General features: G+C 42.6%; 1 protein-coding gene across 3 annotated transcripts in view; it reads left to right on the top strand.

The window, feature by feature from the left end:
• Positions 1–19367, top strand: part of LOC141987609 (tubulin polymerization-promoting protein family member 2-like) — a 34106-nt gene extending 14739 nt beyond the window's left edge. For 2 of the 3 annotated variants that reach the window (XM_074953092.1, XM_074953090.1), the window contains 3 exons: positions 18057–18233; positions 18416–18569; positions 18954–19367. In XM_074953092.1, the coding sequence (XP_074809193.1) occupies positions 18057–18233; positions 18416–18569; positions 18954–19136 (514 nt within the window). In that variant the 3' untranslated portion in view covers positions 19137–19367. The remainder of the gene's footprint in view (positions 1–18056; positions 18234–18415; positions 18570–18953) is intronic. The other variant, XM_074953093.1, reaches the window with a different exon arrangement.
• Positions 19368–21107: the final 1740 nt, after the last annotated feature.

The following is a 21107-nucleotide window of genomic DNA, read 5'->3' on the forward strand; positions in this document are numbered from 1 at the left end:
GTTAGCACCACAATGAGGTTTTTAATTTAATTCGGGATGGAGGAGTTGATATAATCCCTACCCCTAAAATCCGCTGCCCTCCCGCCATACCTGACATTCCCATTGTTGCTAAGAGGACTGAAGGCCTGGATCAAAGGTAATAGGTGGTGCTAAATACTGAATTATTTATCTTGAAATTGATACTAAAAATCCAAGTGTCAAAGAAGCAAAAGATACTTCAGGGGCAGAGAAGTTTATATTTATATCCTGTTTCCATGAAGGAACCAGCGGCTGAAATTGACAGTTGAACCGTTGTGCTCACGTAGAGCATGTGAGTGTGTGTGTGTGTGTGTATTTCTGCTAATAAAACCAGCATTCCCCTATAATTAGGAGTAGCAGATGGTGAGATCCTGAGCATTGTGTACCACAAGCATGGGTTCACACCTGTTCCTTTCACAAAAATAGGAATATATATATATATGTGTGTGTGTGTGTATGTATATATATATATATATATTTTGCCTCAGGTTCTCTGTTTTTGCACACGATTCACCTAAGATGGAAACACAGGGCTTGATTGATATCAGCTTTAAACAAGCTGGGTTTTGGTTTTTTCCACCCCCCCCCCTTAACCAGACCTGTAAAGCAGTCCCAGGCTGTGGCTTCAGCAACCGGCAGAGTGAGGCCAGCTGAGTTGTGTAGACTCCCACAAAGGGTGTCTTGCTTCCGGCAGATGTCCCAGATACCAGGCCATTCAATTCCACCACAAAAATAGTTGCGTAAAATATTGTGTGTTCTCTCTGACCTGACAGTGATGGGACTGTTCTGCTTAACTGGGCTTGTGGAAATATCCAGAATGAGCTGTGGCTTGTGTCCAGTAAACCTCTCTTCATGGTGCAGCAAAATGCCTATCTGTTAGAATGAGAAAGGGAGAGGATGTGTGGTTCCCTGGCCCCCTTTAATGTTAAACTTTAAAAAATTCGGGTTTGTGTTCCTAATTGACACTTTTTATGTTGGTTGCCAGAAGGGATGGAAGAAAGGAGGAAGGAGCCAGGGAATTTGTGTTTCTGGTACATTTTGGGACTTTTGCAATGTCTTCAGGAAAATTAGAACAGAGAGCCAGATTCTCAGCTGGTGTAAACTGGCATAGCGCCAGTGACTTCTGTGCAGCTGTGCTGATTTTCACCCTCTGAGGATCTGGCCCACGAAGAATTTTTAAAATGAAGCAGAGTATTTTGCATTTTATGTCATGAAATAAGGAGGAGATAAGAAATGATAGCAAAGATTCAGCCACCTGAGCTGGACTGATTTCTTGGAGCTAGAAGACGGCTGATTCTCTTTAACATTGCTTTTTTCTCTTCACTGCCCTGTTTCTAATCTTATGCCTCTTTATCTGGTCTTTGCTGGGAGCAGGGACTGTGTTAGACTAACATGGATTTCCGAGGAACTCTGAGCACCTTTCTGTCCAAATCATGCTACCAATTATCCCCAAATGCACAGAAAAATCCTTATTCACATTGGTCAGTGAAAATGTACAAGACCCCGGCTTTTCTACAAATATTCTGCTCCTAATGTGGACAAGGCTTTCCATTCTGCTTGCTGGATTTCATCTTACTTTATATGAATTTCAGAACTCATCCCTGTTGCCTAGGGTCTCATTCACCACTGCCTTGCACCATATGATATCATTTACATAGGTGCAAATTAGACTGCACAAAGTATGAATGACTCCACGGGATACAAGGCTTATTTCCTCCCATCTTCCTCTCTTGCTCTCATATTTCCAGAACTATGCTAATCTTTCTCCATGTGGTTATCTCATCTCTCATCTCTTTCCGTGGGCCAAATTCCAGTTGGAGCTGATTTGGCTCCCTGTCTGTGGAAGTGCATAGTTTTTTAAAGTGCCTTCCTCCAGCCAACCTTAAACAGAGAGCACTACACAGAGCTCAAGCTCTTTTCTCTCAGGACATCTCAAACTGGGGGTGAGTCTCAATTTTGCCTGAGTTGTACTTGGTTCAGGAGTGGAGTGGGGCAGGAGTGTAGAGGGGATTTTGTCATATCTTGGCATCTCCCCATATTCTTGGGCAATCTGTGGGCCAATTTGACTATTAGTGTAAAATAGAATATCATTGGTGTGCTCTAACTTCTCACTCTGCTGCAAAGGTCCAACCACCTGTTCCTGCTATGCTGGGGGCTGTGAGGATGGGTGAAGGAGAGCTGACTGTGATACTGCAATAAATTTAATATTGGCCTCAATCCTATGCACAGGGATGGATTGGGGGGTGGGGGTGGGGAAATAGTTGCATAATCCAGCTGTATCTATATCAGTAATCAAGTTTTTGGAAATTATTATTATTATTACATAAGAACATAAGAATGGCCATACTGGGTCAGACAAAGGTCCATCCAGCCCAGTATCCTGTCTGCTGACAGTGGCCAATGCCAGGTGCCCCAGAGGGAGTAAACCTAACAGGTAATGATCTAGTGATCTCGCTCCTGCCATCCATCTCCACCCTCTGACAAACAGAGGCTAGGGAGATTCCTTTCCCATTCCTTACCCATCCTGGCTAATAGCCACTGATGGACTTAACCTCCATGAATTTATCCAGTTCTCTTTTAAACCCTGTTATAGTCCTAGCCTTCACAACCTCCTCAGGCAAGGAGTTCCACAGGTTGACTGTGCTCTGAGTGAAGAAGAACTTCCTTTTATTTGTTTTAAACCTACTACCCATTAATTTCATTTGGTGGCCCCTAGTTCTTATATTATGGGAACAAGTAAATAACTTTTCCTTATTCACTTTCTCCACACCACTCATGATTTTATAGACCTCTATTATATCCCCCCTTAGTCTCCTCTTTTCCAAGCTGAAAAGTCCTAGCCTCTTTAATCTCTCCTCATATGGGACCCGCTCCAAACCCCTAATCATTTTAGTTGCCCTTTTCTGAATCTTTTCTAATGCCAGTATATCTTTTTTGAGATGAGGGGACCACATCTGTATGCAGTATTCTAGATGTGGGCGTACCATGGGTTTATATAAGGGCACTAAGATATTCTCCGTCTTATTCTCTATCCCTTTTTTAATGATTCCTAACATCCCGTTTGCATTTTTGACTGCCGCTGCACACTGCGTGGACATCTTCAGAGAACTATCCACGATGACTCCCAGATCTTTCTCCTGATTAGTTGTAGCTAAATTAGCCCCCATCATATTGTATGTATGGGTGGGGTTATTTTTTCCAATGTGCATTACTTTACATTTATCCACATTAAATTTCATTTGCCGTTTTGTTGCCCAATCACTTAGTTTTGTGAGATCTTTTTGAAGTTCTTCACAGTCTGCTTTGGTCTTAACTATCTTGAGCAGTTTAGTATCATCTGCAAACTTTGCCACCTCACTATTTACCCCTTTCTCCAGATCATTTATGAATAAGTTGAATAGGATTGGTCCTAGGACTGACCCTTGGGGAACACCACTAGTTACACCTCTCCATTCTGAAAATTTACCATTTATTCCTACCCTTTGTTCCCTGTCTTTTACCCAGTTCTCAATCCATGAAAGGATCTTCCCTCTTATCCCACAACAACTTAATTTACATACAAGCCTTTGGTGAGGGACCTTGTCAAAGGCTTTCTGGAAATCTAAGTACACTATGTCCACTGGATCCCCCTTGTCCACGTGTTTGTTGACCCCCTCAAAGAACTCTAATAGATTAGTAAGACATGATCTCCCTTTACAGAAACCATGTTGACTTTTGCGCAACAATTTATGTTCTTCTATGTGTCTGACAATTTTATTCTTTACTATTGTTTCAACTGATTTGCTTGGTACTGATGTTAGACTGCAATTGCCAGGGTCACCTCTATAGCCCTTCTTAAATATTGGCATTACATTAACTATCTTCTAGTCATTGGGTACAGTAGCTGATTTAAAGGACAGGTTACAAACCATAGTTAATAGTTCCGCAATTTCACATTTGAGTTCTTTCAGAACTCTTGGGTGAATAAAGAAAAGGAGTACTTGTGGCACCTTAGAGACTAACCAATTTATTTGAGCATAAGCTTTCGTGAGCTACAGCTCACTTCATCGGATGCATACTGTGGAAAGTATAGAAGATCTTATTATATACACACAAAGCATGAAAAAATACCTCCTCCCACCCCACTCTCCTGCTGGTAATAGCTTATCTAAAGTGATCACTCTCCTTACAATGTGTATGATAATCAAGTTGGGCCCAACTTGATTATCATACACATTGTAAGGAGAGTGATCACTTTAGATAAGCTATTACCAGCAGGAGAGTGGGGTGGGAGGAGGTATTTTTTTCATGCTTTATGTGTATATAATAAGATCTTCTATACTTTCCACAGTATGCATCCGATGAAGTGAGCTGTAGCTCACGAAAGCTTATGCTCAAATAAATTGGTTAGTCTCCAAGGTGCCACAAGTACTCCTTTTCTTTTTGCGAATACAGACTAACACGGCTGTTACTCTGAAATCTTGGGTGAATGCCATCTGGTCCCGGTGACTTGTTACTCTTAAGTTTCTCAATTAATTCCAAAACCTCCTCTAGTGACACTTCAATCTGTGACAATTCCTCAGATTTGTCACCTACAAATGACAGCTCAGGTTTGGGAATCTCCCTAACATCCTCAGCCATGAAGACTGAAGCAAAGAATTTATTTAGTTTCTCCGCGATGACTTTATCGTCTTTAAGTGCTACTTTTGTATCTTGATCGTCTCGGGGCCCCACTGGTTGTTTAGCAGGCTTCCTGCTTCTGATGTACTTAAAAAACATTTTGTTATTACCTTTAGAGTTTTTGGCTAGCTGTTCTTCAAAATTCTTTTTGGCTTTTCTTATTACATTTTTACATTTAATTTTGCAGTGTTTATGCTCCTTTCTATTTACCTCACTAGGATTTGACTTCCACCTTTTAAAACATGCCTTTTTATCTCTCACTGCTTCTTTTACATGGTTGTTAAGCCACGGTGACTCTTTTTTAGCTCTTTTACTGTGTTTTTTAATTTGGAGTATACGTTTAAGTTGAGCCTCTATTATGGTGTCTTTGAAAAGTGTCCATGCAGCTTGCAGGGATTTCACTCTAGTCACTTTTCAGAGTAGCAGCTGTGTTAGTCTGTATCCGCAAAAAGAAAAGGAGGACTTGTGGCACCTTAGAGACTAACAAATTTATTTGAGCATAAGCTTTCGTGAGCTACAGCTCACTTCATCGGAATGCATTCAGTGGAAAATACAGTGCGGAGATTTATATACACAGAGAACATGAAACAATGGGTGTTACCATACACACTGTAAGGAGAGTGATCAGGTAAGGTGAGCTATTACCAGCAGGCGAGCGGGGGGTGGGGGGGGACCTTTTGTAGTGATAATCAAGGTGGGCCATTTCCAGCAGTTGACAAGAACGTCTGAGGAACAGCGGCGGGGGGGGGGGGGAAGAAGGGGGGAATAAACATGGGGAAATAGTTTTACTTTGTGTAATGACCCATCCACTCCCAGTCTTTATTCAAGCCTAAGTTAATTGTATCCAGTTTGCAAATTAATTCCAATTCAGCAGTCTCCTGTTGGAGTCTGTTTTTGAAGTCTTTTTGTTGAAGAATTGCCACTTTTAGGTCTGTAATCAAGTGACCAAAGAGATTGAAGTGTTCTCCAACTGGTTTTTTAATGTTATAATTCTTGACGTGTGATTTGTGTCCATTTATTCTTTTACGTAGAGACTGTCCAGTTTGACCAATGTACATGGCAGAGGGGCATTGCTGGCACATGATGACATATATCACATTGGTAGATGTGCAGGTGAACGAGCCTCTGATATTGTGGCTGATGTGATTAGGCCCTATGATGGTGTCCCCTGAGTAGATATGTGGGCACAGTTGGCAACGGGCTTTGTTGCAAGGATAGGTTCCTGGGTTAGTGGTTCTGTTGTGTGGTGTGTGGTTGCTGGTGAGTATTTGCTTCAGGTTGGGGGGCTGTCTGTAAGCAAGGACTGGCCTGTCTCCCAAGATCTGTGAGGGTGATGAGTCGTCCTTCAGGTTAGGTTGTAGATCCTTGATGATGCGTTGGAGAGGTTTTAGTTGGGGGCTGAAGGTGATGGCTAGTGGCGTTCTGTTATTTTCTTTGTTGGGCCTGTCCTGTAGTTGGTAACTTCTGGGTACTCTTCTGGCTCTGTCAATCTGTTTCTTCACTTCAGTAGGTGGGTATAGTAGTTGTAAGAACGCTTGATAGAGATCTTGTAGGTGTTTATCTCTGTCTGGGGGGTTGGAGCAAATGTGGTTGTATCGTAGAGCTTGGCTGTAGACAATGGATTGTGTGGTGTGGTCTGGATGTCACTGTACTTTTTAATTTCTGTTTAACTAACCTCCTCATTTTTGCATAGTTCCCCTTTCTGAAATTAAATGCCACAGTGTTGGGCTGTTGAGGTGTTCTTCCCACCACAGGAATGTTAAATGTTATTATATTATGGTCACTATTTCCAAGCGGTCCTGTTATAGTTACCTCTTGGACCAGATCCTGCGCTCCACTCAGGACTAGATCGAGAGTTTCCTCTCCCCTTGTGGGTTCCTGTACCAACTGCTCCAAGAAGCAGTCATTTAAAGTATCGAGAAATTTTGTCTCTGCGTTTCATCCTGAGGTGACATATACCCAGTCAATATGGGGATAATTGAAATCCCCTACTATATTGAGTTTTTTATTTTGATAGCCTCTCTAATCTCCCTTAGCATTTCATCGTCACTATCACTGTCCTGGTCAGGTGGTCGATAATAGATCCCTACTGTTATATTCTTATTAGAGCAAGGAATTACTAGCCACAGAAATTCTATGGAACAAGTGGATTCATTTAAGATTTTTTATTTCATTTGGTTCTACATTTTCTTTCACATATAATGCCACTCCCCCCACCGCACGATCTGTTCTGTCCTTCTGGTATATTTTGTACCCAGGAATGATTGTGTCCCATTGATTGTCCTCACTCCACCAGGTTTCTGCGATGCCTATTATATCAATATCATCCTTTAACACGAGGCACTCTAGTTCACCCATCTTATTATTTAGACTTCTAGCATTTGTGTACAAGCACAGATAAGTTATTAGTTATTAATAGTAGTTATTAATTTTATTGCCATGAGGCCACACCCAAGATGTGGCCCACATTTTGCTTGGTGCTGTTCATACATAATGAAAAGACAGTCTCTGCCCCAGGGAGCTTACAATTCAAGTATACAATGAGAGACAACAAGTGGATTCAGCAAACAGACAGGGGACCAAAGGCAGCCATGAGACAATGATTTCCTTCTTGTCTTCCCCTTTAGTGATTTGTATAAAGAATTTTCTGTGCATGTGGTATTCATGGAAGGTACTGGATTGACAGCTGTGAAGATTGAAGCTCTCTGCTAATACAGTCCCAGTGCAGAATGGTAGTAACAATGCAAGGTTCCCTCCATTTGCGCACCAGTTTGCTTCAGCATTGGGTCCCCTACAGGAGGGAGATTTCAAACTCTATGCTCATTCATATCTCTCTCTCTTTCTGAAAAGTTTACAATCTCAGTCTCTGTTTGATGGCAGCTGCAGCCTTTTCATTTGCAAAACACAGTTTATTTTCAAATGAGTCATTATATTTCCTACCACTGATGGAAACATAACGAAATCTCTGTTTTATTTTTTCATTGATATTCCTTGATGGAAACATATTAGTGTTTTAAAATCCCCAAAATGGCTAAACGAGCATTACTTCTGCTTTTGGAACTCACAACAGATTGTTAACAAAGTAATATTATTTCCTACACACAGTGCAAGGAGTCTACACACTGCAAACAGGGAGTTCTAAAATGCGAGCTAAATCGTCTTGTGTTGTGTAAGTCATGCTATGCTCAAGGCTTATTAACTGGGATGTTGTAAGTAGTTTTTTTACTTTTCACGGAGTGCGAGGTGAGATGATATAGCAAAAAGATAATGTAATACAGACTGCAGATATAAACTTTTACAGTAACTTTGCTTAATAGCTACCTAAGCAAGGTCAAAGCTCTGTTTCCATATAGTAATTGAGCCTTGATCTTTATGCATTGACATTAGAGAATGTTGTTGTTATTTCATAGATTAGAGAGGAAAAGTTAACAGAATGCGGTCCATTAATTATTTTATAGTTTGCCATTTTTCTTTCCTCCCATTACCTGAAATACATCCTAAGAAGCTTGAAATAACATTCTTCAGCGTTCAAACATGTCAGTCCAATCAATGGGAAAAGGAGAAAAAACAATAGCTACAGAAGGGACATTAAGGACCAGTTTCATGTCATGTGGGTGTATCTCTGTTGGGGGTCCCGCATATTTGCCTGTAAGGACATTGGGTGGCAACCTGTTCACACTACAGATAGGTTTCCAAAAGCTTGAAAGTATCTAAATTTTCCATAGGCTTAAGTGTTGGGTCTAAACTGCAAAATCCCACTGAAAGTCAATTGGACCTGGGCTCCTTAGGCACTTCTGTAATTTTTACTTCTTATAATTTTTGTTAAAGTGCTTGTTTTTGTAAACAAGAATGTAAGCATTAAAACAATATTAACATAATCTTTCTTGTACACGAAAACCAAGCTTCAATGACTGCTGATAAAACATCAGCGTCTGTACTAGTACGGTAAGTACAGTACAAAAGGCATGAAGAATTTAAGATATGTGTCTTTTAGATTAGTGTTGAAAAACTGCCAAGGGTCTTGTGCATACAGAAAAATGCTGTTGGAACAACATCCACATGACTGGACTTGTTGAAACATGTCCAAACGAAATCACTCATTACCAGATGATTTCATCCAATCAAGTCTGAGGCAAGTGCAGTTTTGATTCTGGAGGGAGCTAATATATCAAAACAAGAAAATAGACTTCAGGAGCTAAATTAATTCATAGAATATCAGGGTTGGAAGGGCATCGAGTCCAAAACCCCCTGCTCAAAGCAGGACCATTCCCAAACTTTTTTGCCCCAGATGGCCCCCTCAAGGATTGAACTCACAACCCTGGGTTTAGCTCAAACCCTCACAACCCTGGGTTTAGCTCAATGCTCAAACCACTGAGCTATCCCTTCCACTTCTGTGATTTAACTCCAGGGAAGCAGGATTATATTAGGGATGAATTTTACTAACATCACAGCATGTTTTTTTATTATTGTGATAAATTATTGTATGCCATCTTTCTTAAGAGGTTAGCTACAGCCTTGTGAAGGCCAGTCTGGAATTATTTAATAGTTTCTCTGTACCTCAGTAGATTTTCAACAAAAGGCATGTCCACTTAGCACTTGGGTAGTTAATGGCCATGCCAGCATATTGATTAGACACTGTAGACCAAGTTCGACTCTGACTTATGCCCATGCTATCCCATTCAAAACAATAGGGATGCAGGGTGTAGATATTGTCCTGCCTTCTCATCCTGTGTCTTAAGGATCTATCATCCGGCTGCAAAATATTTACTATGGGCCCCTCAGCCTGAGAGAAACTTTTATCTTTTTTCCCTTGTGGGCAGGTTCCTGGGGAAAAGAATTCTTCCTGCTCCCCAATACAACCAATGCAAACCAAAACCAGTATTCCATTCAAGTGAGTAGGAAGAGAAGGAAGCAGTATAAAGAGTGTTGATAAGTACGTGAGGGCTGCTAACCCTAGGCTGAGTTTGTTAGGCCCGAGGCCTCCAGGCTGCATTGAGACAAGGGCAGAAAAGACACTTTGAGAAGTATTGTAGCATCTACACAGTTTGAGAAATTGTAAAACCAAGGTTCTTAAGAACAATTTCACTTACTACGTTTCCGTTGCTGTCCAGCACAGTCAGACCCTGGTCTTCTTTAGGGCCTCTAGGGGGTATCATAGTAAGACTACTACTGCTAAAAATAAGGGAAAAATAAAAGGGGGAAACTTCATTTAAGTGTTCAGAATTAAGAACTGTACAGTGAAAACTGAATATTGTTTTCTTTTGGTCATGTTCCATAATAAGAGTACAAGGCGGTCACTTGTTGACATTGATGTCTGTGAAACAAACAAACAAAAAATGCAAATACATCTTCACACAGCATGTAGTTAACTTTAGCCTTCATTCCAGCACTCACAGATCATCTGGTTCCTTTTTGATCAGAGAAGTCTAACTTTCTGATACTGTTAAACACATCTAATGTTTTTCATTTATTGGTACTAAGAGCACACTTTACAGACCCTGGCCACTAGAATATTTTCTGAATTATTTTTCATTGGATCCTGATTCATATTTAATGAATATTGATTATGTTTTTAGTCACACTAGTTCACGAAGTAGAAGCTTGAATAATTAATATTTGCACTCCTCTTTGTACTGGGATCATCAAATATTTTTTTTTACAATTTATAAATAAGGCTATGGGTATTTTTAGTATAAGTCATGGACAGGTCACGGGAAATAAACAAAAATTCATGGCCCGTGACCTGTTCATGACTTATACTAAAAATACCTGTGATTAAATTTGCTGGGGGAGCATGGGAGAACCCCTGCAAGGGGGGGTGCCCGTGGCCAGCAGCATCAGCTGCTGGTTGGCGGGGGACCACTCCCTGGGGCCATGGACTGCGGCTGCTCCAGCTGGCCAGGGACTGCTGCCTGGGGCCGCAGACTGCAGCTGCTCTGGCTGGCTACCTGGGGACTGCTGCCTGGGGTCACGGATTGCGGCTGCTCTGGCTGGCTGCCTGCGGACCATTGCAGGGGCTACAGGAGCAGCGGGTGGTATGGCTGTCCCTGGGGCTCCTCCAGCGGCTGGTGTGGCTGTCCCAGGGCCACCTGAGCAGCTGGCCCCAGAGCCCTGGGGTCAGCCACCCTGGTCCATGGAGAAGTCATGGAGGTCGTGGAAAGACATGAAATCCGTGACTTCTGCAACCTCTGTGATAGACATGGGGCCCGAGTTATAAATGATGAAATGTTCTTTTTAATAAAAAAAATCTTTCCCCTTACCAGAGGTAAGCAGAGTCTCACTTTAAATAAAACTGAGTGCCCTGTATGAAAGTTCAGCCTATTTGTGGCCAGTTAAAGAGTATTCTTTCTGAAGCGAACTGCAGAGTCCTTTACAGATTCTGTTTGACCAAAACTCAAAGCAAAAATCAGCCACCTCTCTATGTTCTCAATGTCTGATACTATAGATCAGTGATTTTAAAAGACTTGTAGGGGTGCTAGTCTCAGGAAATTGGTCATTGGAAAAATATTTTTATTTTTTTATGGAGGGGAATGCACATACTATGGTCAGTGTCCTTAATACACAGGCTAGAATGGACAATTTCTGATTTATTTCTGAAAGTTAATTGGAATGGGCACCTCCAGGACCCAAGGACAGTAAGAGAAGGTCATGTACCACACACTGGTTTTCAAATGCTGGGCTGGGGCTTTTTTGCTCACTATGAGCTATCTTGTGGCATTTACACTGTATCATTACGTCGAGGGCAGAGGAGTGCTTTCCTACCCAGAAAGAGCACGAGGAAAGACTGTCTTTAAGAGTTTTGCCAGGGGATTGGCCCATGAAGAAGGCTATACCCAGATTTAAAATTTCTACTAAAACACTGTCATTATAATCCCATATGTTTAGGGACTACAAACCCTGTGATGATAAATTTCCCCTCTGAATTAAAATTTAACCTCTGAGCCTAAGAAAGAATTCATTTTCTGTAACATAAATGGAAAATTCATTATGAGAATTAAATTCTAAACTATAAGATAAAATAATATTAGGAGCAACTAAGTGTTTAATCTATTTTGCCTTATCTTAATTTCTGACAAGCTGTTTGTCACTTTTCTAAGACTAGGATTTTCTCTTCTTAAAACTCCATAAATCCTTTCCTATAAAAATGGGTAATTATGCCCTGCTCATGATCTTGCTTTTACTCCTATAAATTTGCATCAAACATAGTATATTTGTTTACCTAGGCAGACATGATCATTGACTTTCTAGATAGGACAGCATATCACTCCACTGTACTTCACTTTGATTAAAAGTAAAACACTATGTAAATGGTGTTTCTGTTTAGAGTTTAAAAAGGCTAAGGTTCAACCTCAAAATACAGTACTGTTGACCTCAACAAGGGACAGGCTCAAGACACAAAACATACAGCCATGTCTGCGTCATGATTTCAGACTTCTCCATAGTTCAAAGGTTCTTGGATCCGCACTTTTGATTTTGGTCCATCTGTACTTTGAACAGCTCATTTTGATTGATTTCAAATGTTTAATACAGTTCTTGGGATTGTCAATGTGTTAATGCCTTCATTCAAACAATTTCTCTGATCATGGCACTAAAAAGAATTTATGCTATAAACAGCTGCATGTGAAAAGAGAGGTTTATGTGATTATGGTCATAATTCATAAAATATAGAAGCTACATAGTAATTTGGAATTAATTTATTCATAACAGCAGAAAAACATTCTTCTTGCATATTAAAGATTTTGATACTTTAATCTTTCTCTTTTCCTGAATTTCTGGTGTTCTGTATAACATGTATGCATTATTTTAGCATTGCAAGTGCCCTAACTATTTTCTTTTTTAGGCTCTACAAAATGTTTGGGTCTCCTTTAAATAGATTATCAGAATCCTCACGATGATATCAAAGCTGTCCTCCAACTTTCCTGAACAACTGTGTGTTTGAACAGAATCCTGAATTATACTGTTTCTTTAGTGGCTAAGCATTTTACTAGTGCAGATTCATCCCCTTACCTAGCGCTGAAGGTTGGGCAACCTACTGCATCCTTCATAATTTGTAAAGTTTTGAAAAAGTTGGGTTTTTTTGCTCTGGAAAGTGGAGATGTGGACTTTGTGGGACTTCTTTAAAGAAGTCACAAAGGAGGGCCTTTTTTTGTGATCCTTCTCAGTGGCAGAAATAGAGCATTAACTTGTTCTCAGCCTGGTGTCTTCAGTGTCTGTCCACATGAGATTCTCATCTCAAACCTCACTAAACGGAGTTTGTAAGAGGCTGGCAGCAGCTCAATACTTAACTAGTTACATGGTACCAAATTTTGCACTCTCTTGTATAGACTTTGTTGAAAGCCCTGGATGTGCTGTAAGTTCACTGAAGCAATGTACCTGGAACATTTTGAAAATTATTCTGCCATGTGATCTGTCTACTTTAGACAAGAAAAGATGCTCTTTACAGCTAGGTCCTCCATGTTAAATGGATTAAGAACAGACTGACTGACAGGTGTGAAAAATAGTTGTCAATGTGGAATCATCATTACGTTGGGGGTGTTGCTAGTGGGTTTCTGTAGGGATTGGGAGTAGACCAGGTACTAGTTAACATTTTGATCAATGAGGTGGAAGTAAATATAAAACCAATGCTGATAAAAATTTACAGATGACACAAAGATTGGGGGAGTGGTAAATAATGAGGAGAGGAGGGCAGTTATACAGAGTAATTTGGATTGCTTGGTAAGCTGGGCCTAGTCAAACAAACTGAGTTTTAATACAGCCAAACGCAAGGCTATATATTTTGGAACAAAGAATGCAGGCTATACCTACAGAATAGACAACTGTATCTTGGAAAGCAGTGATTCCAAAAAGGATTTTAGGCTCATAGCAGACAAACAACAGAACACGAGCTCCCAGTGTGACGCTGTGACAAAAAGAGCTAATATGATCCTTGGAAGTATGAACAGGGAAAGTGTGACTAGGAACTGAGAAGTGAGAGCAATACTGGAATACTGTGACCTGTTCTGGTGTCCACATTTTAAAAATGATATTGAAAAATTGGAGAGGACGCAGAAAAGAGGCACAAAAATGGTTTGAAGGGTTGAAAAAAATGCCTTACATTGAGAAAATTAAGGAGCTCAATCTACATAGTTTATCAAAAAGAAGAATGAGAGCTCGCTTGATTACTGTGTGTAAGTAGCTTAGTAGGGAGAAAATACAAGGAACTCATTAATCTAATTTAGCAGAGAAAGGCCAAACAAAACAAAATAAAAAGCAATGGCTGGAAGTTAAATTCAGACAAATTCAAATAAAAAACAAGGCAACATTTTTAACAGTCAGGGTGATTAACTATTGGACAAACTACCAAGGGGAATGGTGGGTTCTCTACCTCTCGATATCTTCAAAGCAAGACTGGATCTCTTTCTGGAAAATGTGTGTTGGTCAAACACAAGTTATTGGGCTCAATACAGGGTAAAGTGGGTGAAAATCTCTGCTCAGTGTTACATAGGTGGTCAGACTAGGTGATCTAATGGTCCCTTCTGGCCTTAAAATGGATGAATGCTGGTGACACTGGATCTAAGCAATCAGGTGTAGGTTGACCCAAATATATTACTAAATTCATTACATGGTACTATCTAAGCACTTGTTTCAATTTAAGGTCTGATCCTGCACCACTGAAATCAGTATGGGTTTTACCATTGGCTTAACTGGAAACATGATCAGGCATTTTCTCTGGGTAAATTATAGTTAATTTACTTATCCACTTGTGCCTCCTCAGATGTTTAGCCAATAGGAAGCTTTCTGGTTGTACAAGGTTTCAAACAGTTCAGTTAACATTGCTGGAAAGATAAAATCAAACACCCAAGGAATATAATGCTCAACACAGTGGAACCCCAATCCTGACTATGGCCTCTGAGCACTATTGTAATCCTAATAAATAATAATACCAAAGTCAGGTGGATTTGTGAAACTCCCTGGAGCCAGAACTATAATCTCAGAAACATCTCACAGTTTATTCTTACTAAGAAGTGGGTCTTATCTGTGAGTTTCCAGACCTCTGAGCCGAGTAAAAAATGGATACCGCTTTCAGTTGTAGAGCTAAAACAACTCCAGACACATTCTGCTCTTGTATGTGAGTGTGGGGCTGCCACTAATGGAATGCTTTTATAAAAACTGTTTCCACATAAGTGATAGTGAGGAGTATTGTACTGTTTGGCTCAGTGTACACTGTGCTAGTGGTGGTCACGGTTGAGATAGGAAACGTTTATGTTGTTGGGTGAACTGTCTGGAGTTTCCCATTTTAGAGGAGCACTGTTTATGCCTTATAATATTCCTCACCATCCAGAAAGTTAAACTTATATGTGTTTTAATAATAAAGGCCCCATGTATTATGCTACATAAACATGGACTAAATTTGTCAGAAATGCTTATCTAGAAATTGCCAGTTCTGCGCATGCATGCTGAGGTGAACAGAACCCTTGTATAATGGTTTCTCTCTGATATTCTAGCTCCTGGACTAAATAACGGTCACCTGTGCTAACTAATATTACCACACAGGCTATCCTAGCCTGGATTAAACTGGCATGGAGAGGAATGCTGACTACATTACATTGAAGTACAGATTATACTCTCCTTGTAGCATGAAGCAACCGTCCAACGTGCATGCTGAGGTGCAGTACTGCTCTGAAACATGAATAACAATAGCATTGTGGGGATTTCATATTCTGTCAATGACTTCTAAAGCAACTTTGCCCAATTTATCAGTCAAAAGATCTCCTTCAAACTGCAGTTGGTTTCTTTCTGGCACACCATTAGGCATAGGTTCAAATATATCTTCAGTAATAACTTTTATTATAACTAATATTTTAGAGACAATGGGATTGCATGTGTGTTATGTGTGTTGTGTTATGGCCTGCAAATTTTCCATTCTTACAGCACATGCAGCAGAAGGAAAGAACCCGCTTGACTTTCACATCCCAGGCTGAGTTTGCAATCTTTTGACTTGTAAAGTGAATAAATTTGATTTGGAATCACTGAGAGATAATAAACATGGAATCCCAGGACTTATTGTATTGATTACATCCAGGTGAAATATTTTTGGTAGAAACTTTTTGGGAAGAAAAATTCAGATTTTTGTGACACAAAAATGTTTTGCAAATTTGCGTCAGTTTTGCCAAATATTTCATTTTGGGAGGAAAACACATTCTGAAAAAATCTAAACTTTTCATTTTGACATTTTTGAAACATTTCATTTTATGATTTGTAATAACTTTTCATTTCAAAATTTCCTGTAATTTTATCTTTCACAAAAATAAAAAAATGTCTAAAGCTGGTCAAAATTCAGCATTAGGTTTCAACTTTGTCAAAACAAAACATTTCATTCAACCTGAAATGATTTTTTTTTCTTTTTGAGCTGTAGATAATTTACATTTTTGGTTCAACCTGAAATTTGTTTTTGTTTACTTTTCAAAATTGCCAATGAACCAAACAATTTGTTATTTTCAGTTTTAGTATAAATTCCTTTTTCAGAGTATAATAAACTTTAATGGATTGATTCTCCTCTTGTTACACACAAATTATTTCCATTAACATTAGTAGGAATAATACACATGCATAGATGGGCGAAATGAGTCGTCGTGTGCATGTGACTTCAGAAGGGAAAAAATCTGTCTCTTGTTTTTTAGTCTTTTGGCTTAGCGAGCTGCTTTATTCTACAAAGTTACCGTTCTGGAAATTCACCTAACTTTTTCGAGGACAGTAAGTGCTGGAGCCAGAAGCACAAGGAAAGCCACCTCTTGATTGATTTCTACCAACTGTTTGGGCTGTGAAGAGCAGTGATAAGCTCTCTGTGTGTTTAGGAATGAGTGATGGTGGGTTTGAAGACACTGGGAGTTTTTCTGTTGACTTCAATGGAGCCAGGCTTTCATTCCGAGGGTTTTGGCATTAGGGGCAGGGAATCCATTTCCTAATTTTTTCCCAAATAATGTTGTAAAATAATATGTAGTTGGGTATAAACATTTCTCATCCTTCAACCCAGTTCCCCAAATACCACCACTGCTTTTAGCCTTCGCCCTGTGACACTGATGTCAGCGCTCAGGTGGGTGGGCAAGTGATGACATCACAAACAACTGATGAGGTTACAATAGGTGGCTCAGCCTGAAACCCCAGTCTCTGGTGCTGATGGCTTAAAGTAGTTGACCTCCTCCCAAGAGAAACACGCAACAAGCAGACAAAGGGCCAGGAATATCTGCCCACTCAGGTTAGCCCAGCCTCTGGATAAGGAGTCAGTATTAGAGGGGAAAGGGATCAGTTCTGATTTTAGTTATCCCTTGGACTAAATCCAGAGACACTACATTCAGTAAATTCTTTTGGGATTTCAGATGAGTGTCTCTGGATTTACCCAGGTGAGCAATCTGGTTCTTCCTTAGTGTTCTGGAAGCACTGGGAGTACTTTAAAAACCCTATCAGCCCCAAAGAAACTTGAAGGACAGAACCAGTGGGTGAAGGGAGGTGGGTGTCGATAGGACTTGATGGAAATTTCCAAGAAGCCTAAGGAGCTTAGACACTCAAATCCCTTTAAAAATCAACAGAATTGGAGTGCCCAGCTCCCTTGTATTGCTTTGAAAATCCTGGCATTTTCTCTCTCAAGCCTAAATCCAATAGTCCTGAGTCTGAATCAATTGACAATTAATGGAATATTGACAAACGGTCAGAAGAGGCTATAGAGCTATGTCTGGGGAATTAGTGAGAGGGAGAGTTTGATTGATTTGGGTTTGATTTTAAGCTCAGCCAAAGACTTAAACTAGGATTTTCAGATCTGCCTAAGGGGATTTGACAACCAGTCTCCATTTAATTTTAATGGGAATTGGATGTCCTAATTGCTTAGACAGCATTCAAAATCTCAGACTTCATTTCTCCATCCCTTAGTTCCCCATCGATAAAATGGGAATAATTCCCTTCCTCAGAGGCTAAATTCAGGGATGAGGCTCAGATACTATGGTAAGAGGGGTCTAAATAGGGAGCTATGGTCTGACCTACCAACTTCATTCACTGCGGGGAGAAAGCAGACCATGCAGGAATCTTTGGGTAGAATCCCAAAGTTTGTGTGATGCTGGAGCTCTGACTATGGTTGTGGTTTCCAAAGCTGTCCAGAGGATTTAGACTGCCCAATTTCTATACATTTTAATAGAATAAGACTGACACACTCCCTCTCCACAAATCCCAACTCTCTAGAAATAACGCCCACCCATTTCTCTTCTCTCCCCAGACACCCCACTCCTAAATTCCAGTTGTCTTTATGTAAATATCATTATGACCCCAACAACTTACTCTCAGGGTGAAGGGGTTGTAGTGGTGATGTCTTGGTGGGGAGGCCCAGCCTAACAGTCTCCCTCTTTCCCTAGCTGGAGGATGTCGGAGTTGGAGAAAGCCTTCCGTAAATTTGCCACATATGGTGACACGGCTGCCACTGGCAATGATATGACGGGCAAGAACTTCTCCAAGATGTTGAAGGATTGTGGCGTGATGGACGGGAAGGCCGTGACCAGCACCGATGTCGATATTGTGTTCAACAAAGTCAAGTGAGTGGGCAATGGAGAAGAGATGGGAGCAACAGATAAGGGTGGGAAGGGAAAAACAAAGAGGAGTGAAGAGCTCGTTCCCCAGTGTGATGAGTGTAGTGGGGATGTTCTGGACTTTTTGCTGCCACTGCAGCTCCCTGGCCCAGTGGTAACTTCCCATGTCTGTTCCCCTCTCACTGCAGGACCAAAGGCTCTCGCACCATCAACTTCGCTGAGTTCCAGCAGGCCATGAAGGAACTGTGTGGCAAGCGGTTCAAGGGCAAGTCTCCTGAGGAGGCCCTGCAGGCTGTGTACGCACTGATGGAGGGCAAAGAGCCAGCCAACGTGGGTGTAACGGTGAGTTACCAGCTCTCCCTAAGGTGTCCCTAACCTGGCACCCCCTCACTTCCCTGCCCAAGCACCAGATCTCCCTGCCCTCTGTACAGACCCTACTTGGGGCAGGAATGAACCCGCTATGAGGGCTCTTCTTCCCTTCCACCTGCCCAAGATCCCACTTCACTCAGGAAAAGAATGAGCATAATGTGAGGCATCCCACCATAGAGAGATAACACCCCACTCAGGGCAGGAACTAACCTAATGTGAGCTTCATGGAGATATTACATTCCCCGGAGACAGGAATGAGCCCAGTACAACCCCCACACAGGCCCCAACCTTTGGGATAGGCCTGAAACTATTGTGACCTCCACCCTCAATTCTGCTGACTTTTGCTGTCTCTTGCAGAAAACCACCACAGCTGGTGGGGTTGATAGACTGACAGACACCAGCAAATACACAGGGTCCCACAAGGAACGGTTTGATGAGAGCGGCAAGGGGAAAGGGATAGCTGGACGTGAAGACGTGACCGATAACAGTGGCTATGTTGGGGCCTACAAGGGAGCTGGCACCTATGACAAGAAACACTAGAGTTGGCACTGCACCTTAGGAAGCCCTACACCCTGTCAACTCCTGTAGCCTAGGAGGGAGGCCATTAAACATCTCATGCTCAGTGCACCTTGGCTTCTTTGTGTGTGTTACTCCTGGGGGAATACTGCGCCACTCCATGCACACAGAATTCATGTCCCTCACAGATTTCTTTGCTTATCTGCGGAAAAAATGACTTCTGACAGAGAAGCAAAGGGAAGACTCAAGAGCAGTCATGTGCCCCTCCCCAGCCCTGCAGGTGTGTTGATTCGGGCACCCGGAACAACAGGCAGAGAGGTAAATTACTGTGGGGATGCAGGAGGCTGGGGTTGACCTGGCTGGAGGCTCCTACCCTGTGCTGAGCTCAGCTGCTAGTTCTGGTTGTGTTGGGGTGTTTCTGGGACAGGCCAGGCCTTGCTCTTTATCTGGGTTGGGTGCAGCCTCACCGCCCACTCTGTGTTGGGGGTGGCTTCAGGGTGATCTCCCATCCCACTGCAATGCTGGAGCCTCCACATTTATTTATTGACAAATAAAATATGCAGAATTTTAAAATATTGTGTGCAGAATTTTTAGGCACAGAATTCCCTCAGGAATAGTGTATGTGTGGGTGTTTGACTCCCAAATAAGGTTGCCTCGTGTCCGGTTTTTGACTGGAACGTCCAGTCAAAAAAGTGACCCTGGCAGCTCGAGTCAGCACTGCTGACTAGGCTGTTAAAAGTCCAGTTGGTGGTGGGGGTATGAGGACGGGACCTGCTGCAGCTCTCTCTGTGGAGCTCAGGCGTGGTGCGAGCCCTGGCAGGCATGTATCCCAGCAGAAAGGCTGGGAAAGGCATTTGGCTGCAGGCTGGGGCCAGCAGTGTTAATCCGGGGCAGTAGCTGCCGCAGTGGCCAGGGTGGATCCCTGAGGACTGGGCACTGTGGCCTTTAGGAACTGCTTTCAGCCCCCTCCCTGACCCGCAGAATGCCCCCTGGCCGATGGGAGCAGAAAGAAGAGCCAGCCCAGCTCCCCATGGATTACATGAAGCCGGCATGAGGGCAGGGGGCCAGGGCGAGCTGTCGCTGGCTGTCCCATAGCCTGTTCCCAGAGGCTGCTGTGCCGGGCTTGTTTCAGGACCATGCAACCAGCAGGTAAGGGGCTGTGGGCTTATCAGTCTCCTCCCGAATGGGCTGCCCAGAAGCATGGGACTAAAGTTGGGCTGCTCTCCCTGGGAACGGGTCCGAGCAGAGCCGGGCAGCAGCTGGGCATGGAGGCCCGAGCCAGTGGCTGGAGTGGGGGGAAAAAGGAGAGGGGCTGGGGATCACTGCAAAGGGTGTGGGGATGAGGAGGGAATCTGCAGCAACTCTCTCCCTGGAGCTGCTGTGATTTGGGCTACACTGGGGGGGCGCAGCAAGCCAGGGGCAGCAGTGAGGTATGTGTGTGTGTGTGTGTCACTTGTGGGGAATTCACTCCCCTTCACCCCTCCCACCCCCCGCATTCCGGAGAACAAGATAAACTTTTGTCCTTGGTGCACTGGCCAAGCCATGTGTCCAGGATTCATGGCAGATAGAGCAGCCTCTGAGCCCCTGGAAATGCCAGAGCAGTGCTGATGTGGCTGCTATTTAAGGGGCCCCTGCGAACTGACCCAGCGAGAGCCGCCTGGAGCCTGCACCCCAAACCCCCTCCCATGCCCCTGCCACAACTCAGCACCCCCTCCCAGACCCAACCCCGAGCTCCCTCTCACACTTGGCCCCAGCCCAGACCCCCCTCCTGCACCCCAAACCCCTCAGCACCACCCCAGAACCTGCACCCCCAGCTGGAGCCCTCATCCCTTCCCACACCCCAACCCCATGCCACAGCCTGGAGCCCCCTCCCACACTCCAAACCCCTTGGCCCCAGCCCAGACCCCCCTAACTCCTCATCCCCAGCCCCACCCCAGAGTCTGCACCCCCAGTCAGAGCCCTCAGCTCCCCCTACCCCAGCCCGGTGAAAAGGAG

This window comes from Natator depressus, chromosome 5 (assembly GCF_965152275.1).
Source record: "Natator depressus isolate rNatDep1 chromosome 5, rNatDep2.hap1, whole genome shotgun sequence".
NCBI classification, from domain to species: Eukaryota; Metazoa; Chordata; order Testudines; family Cheloniidae; genus Natator; species Natator depressus.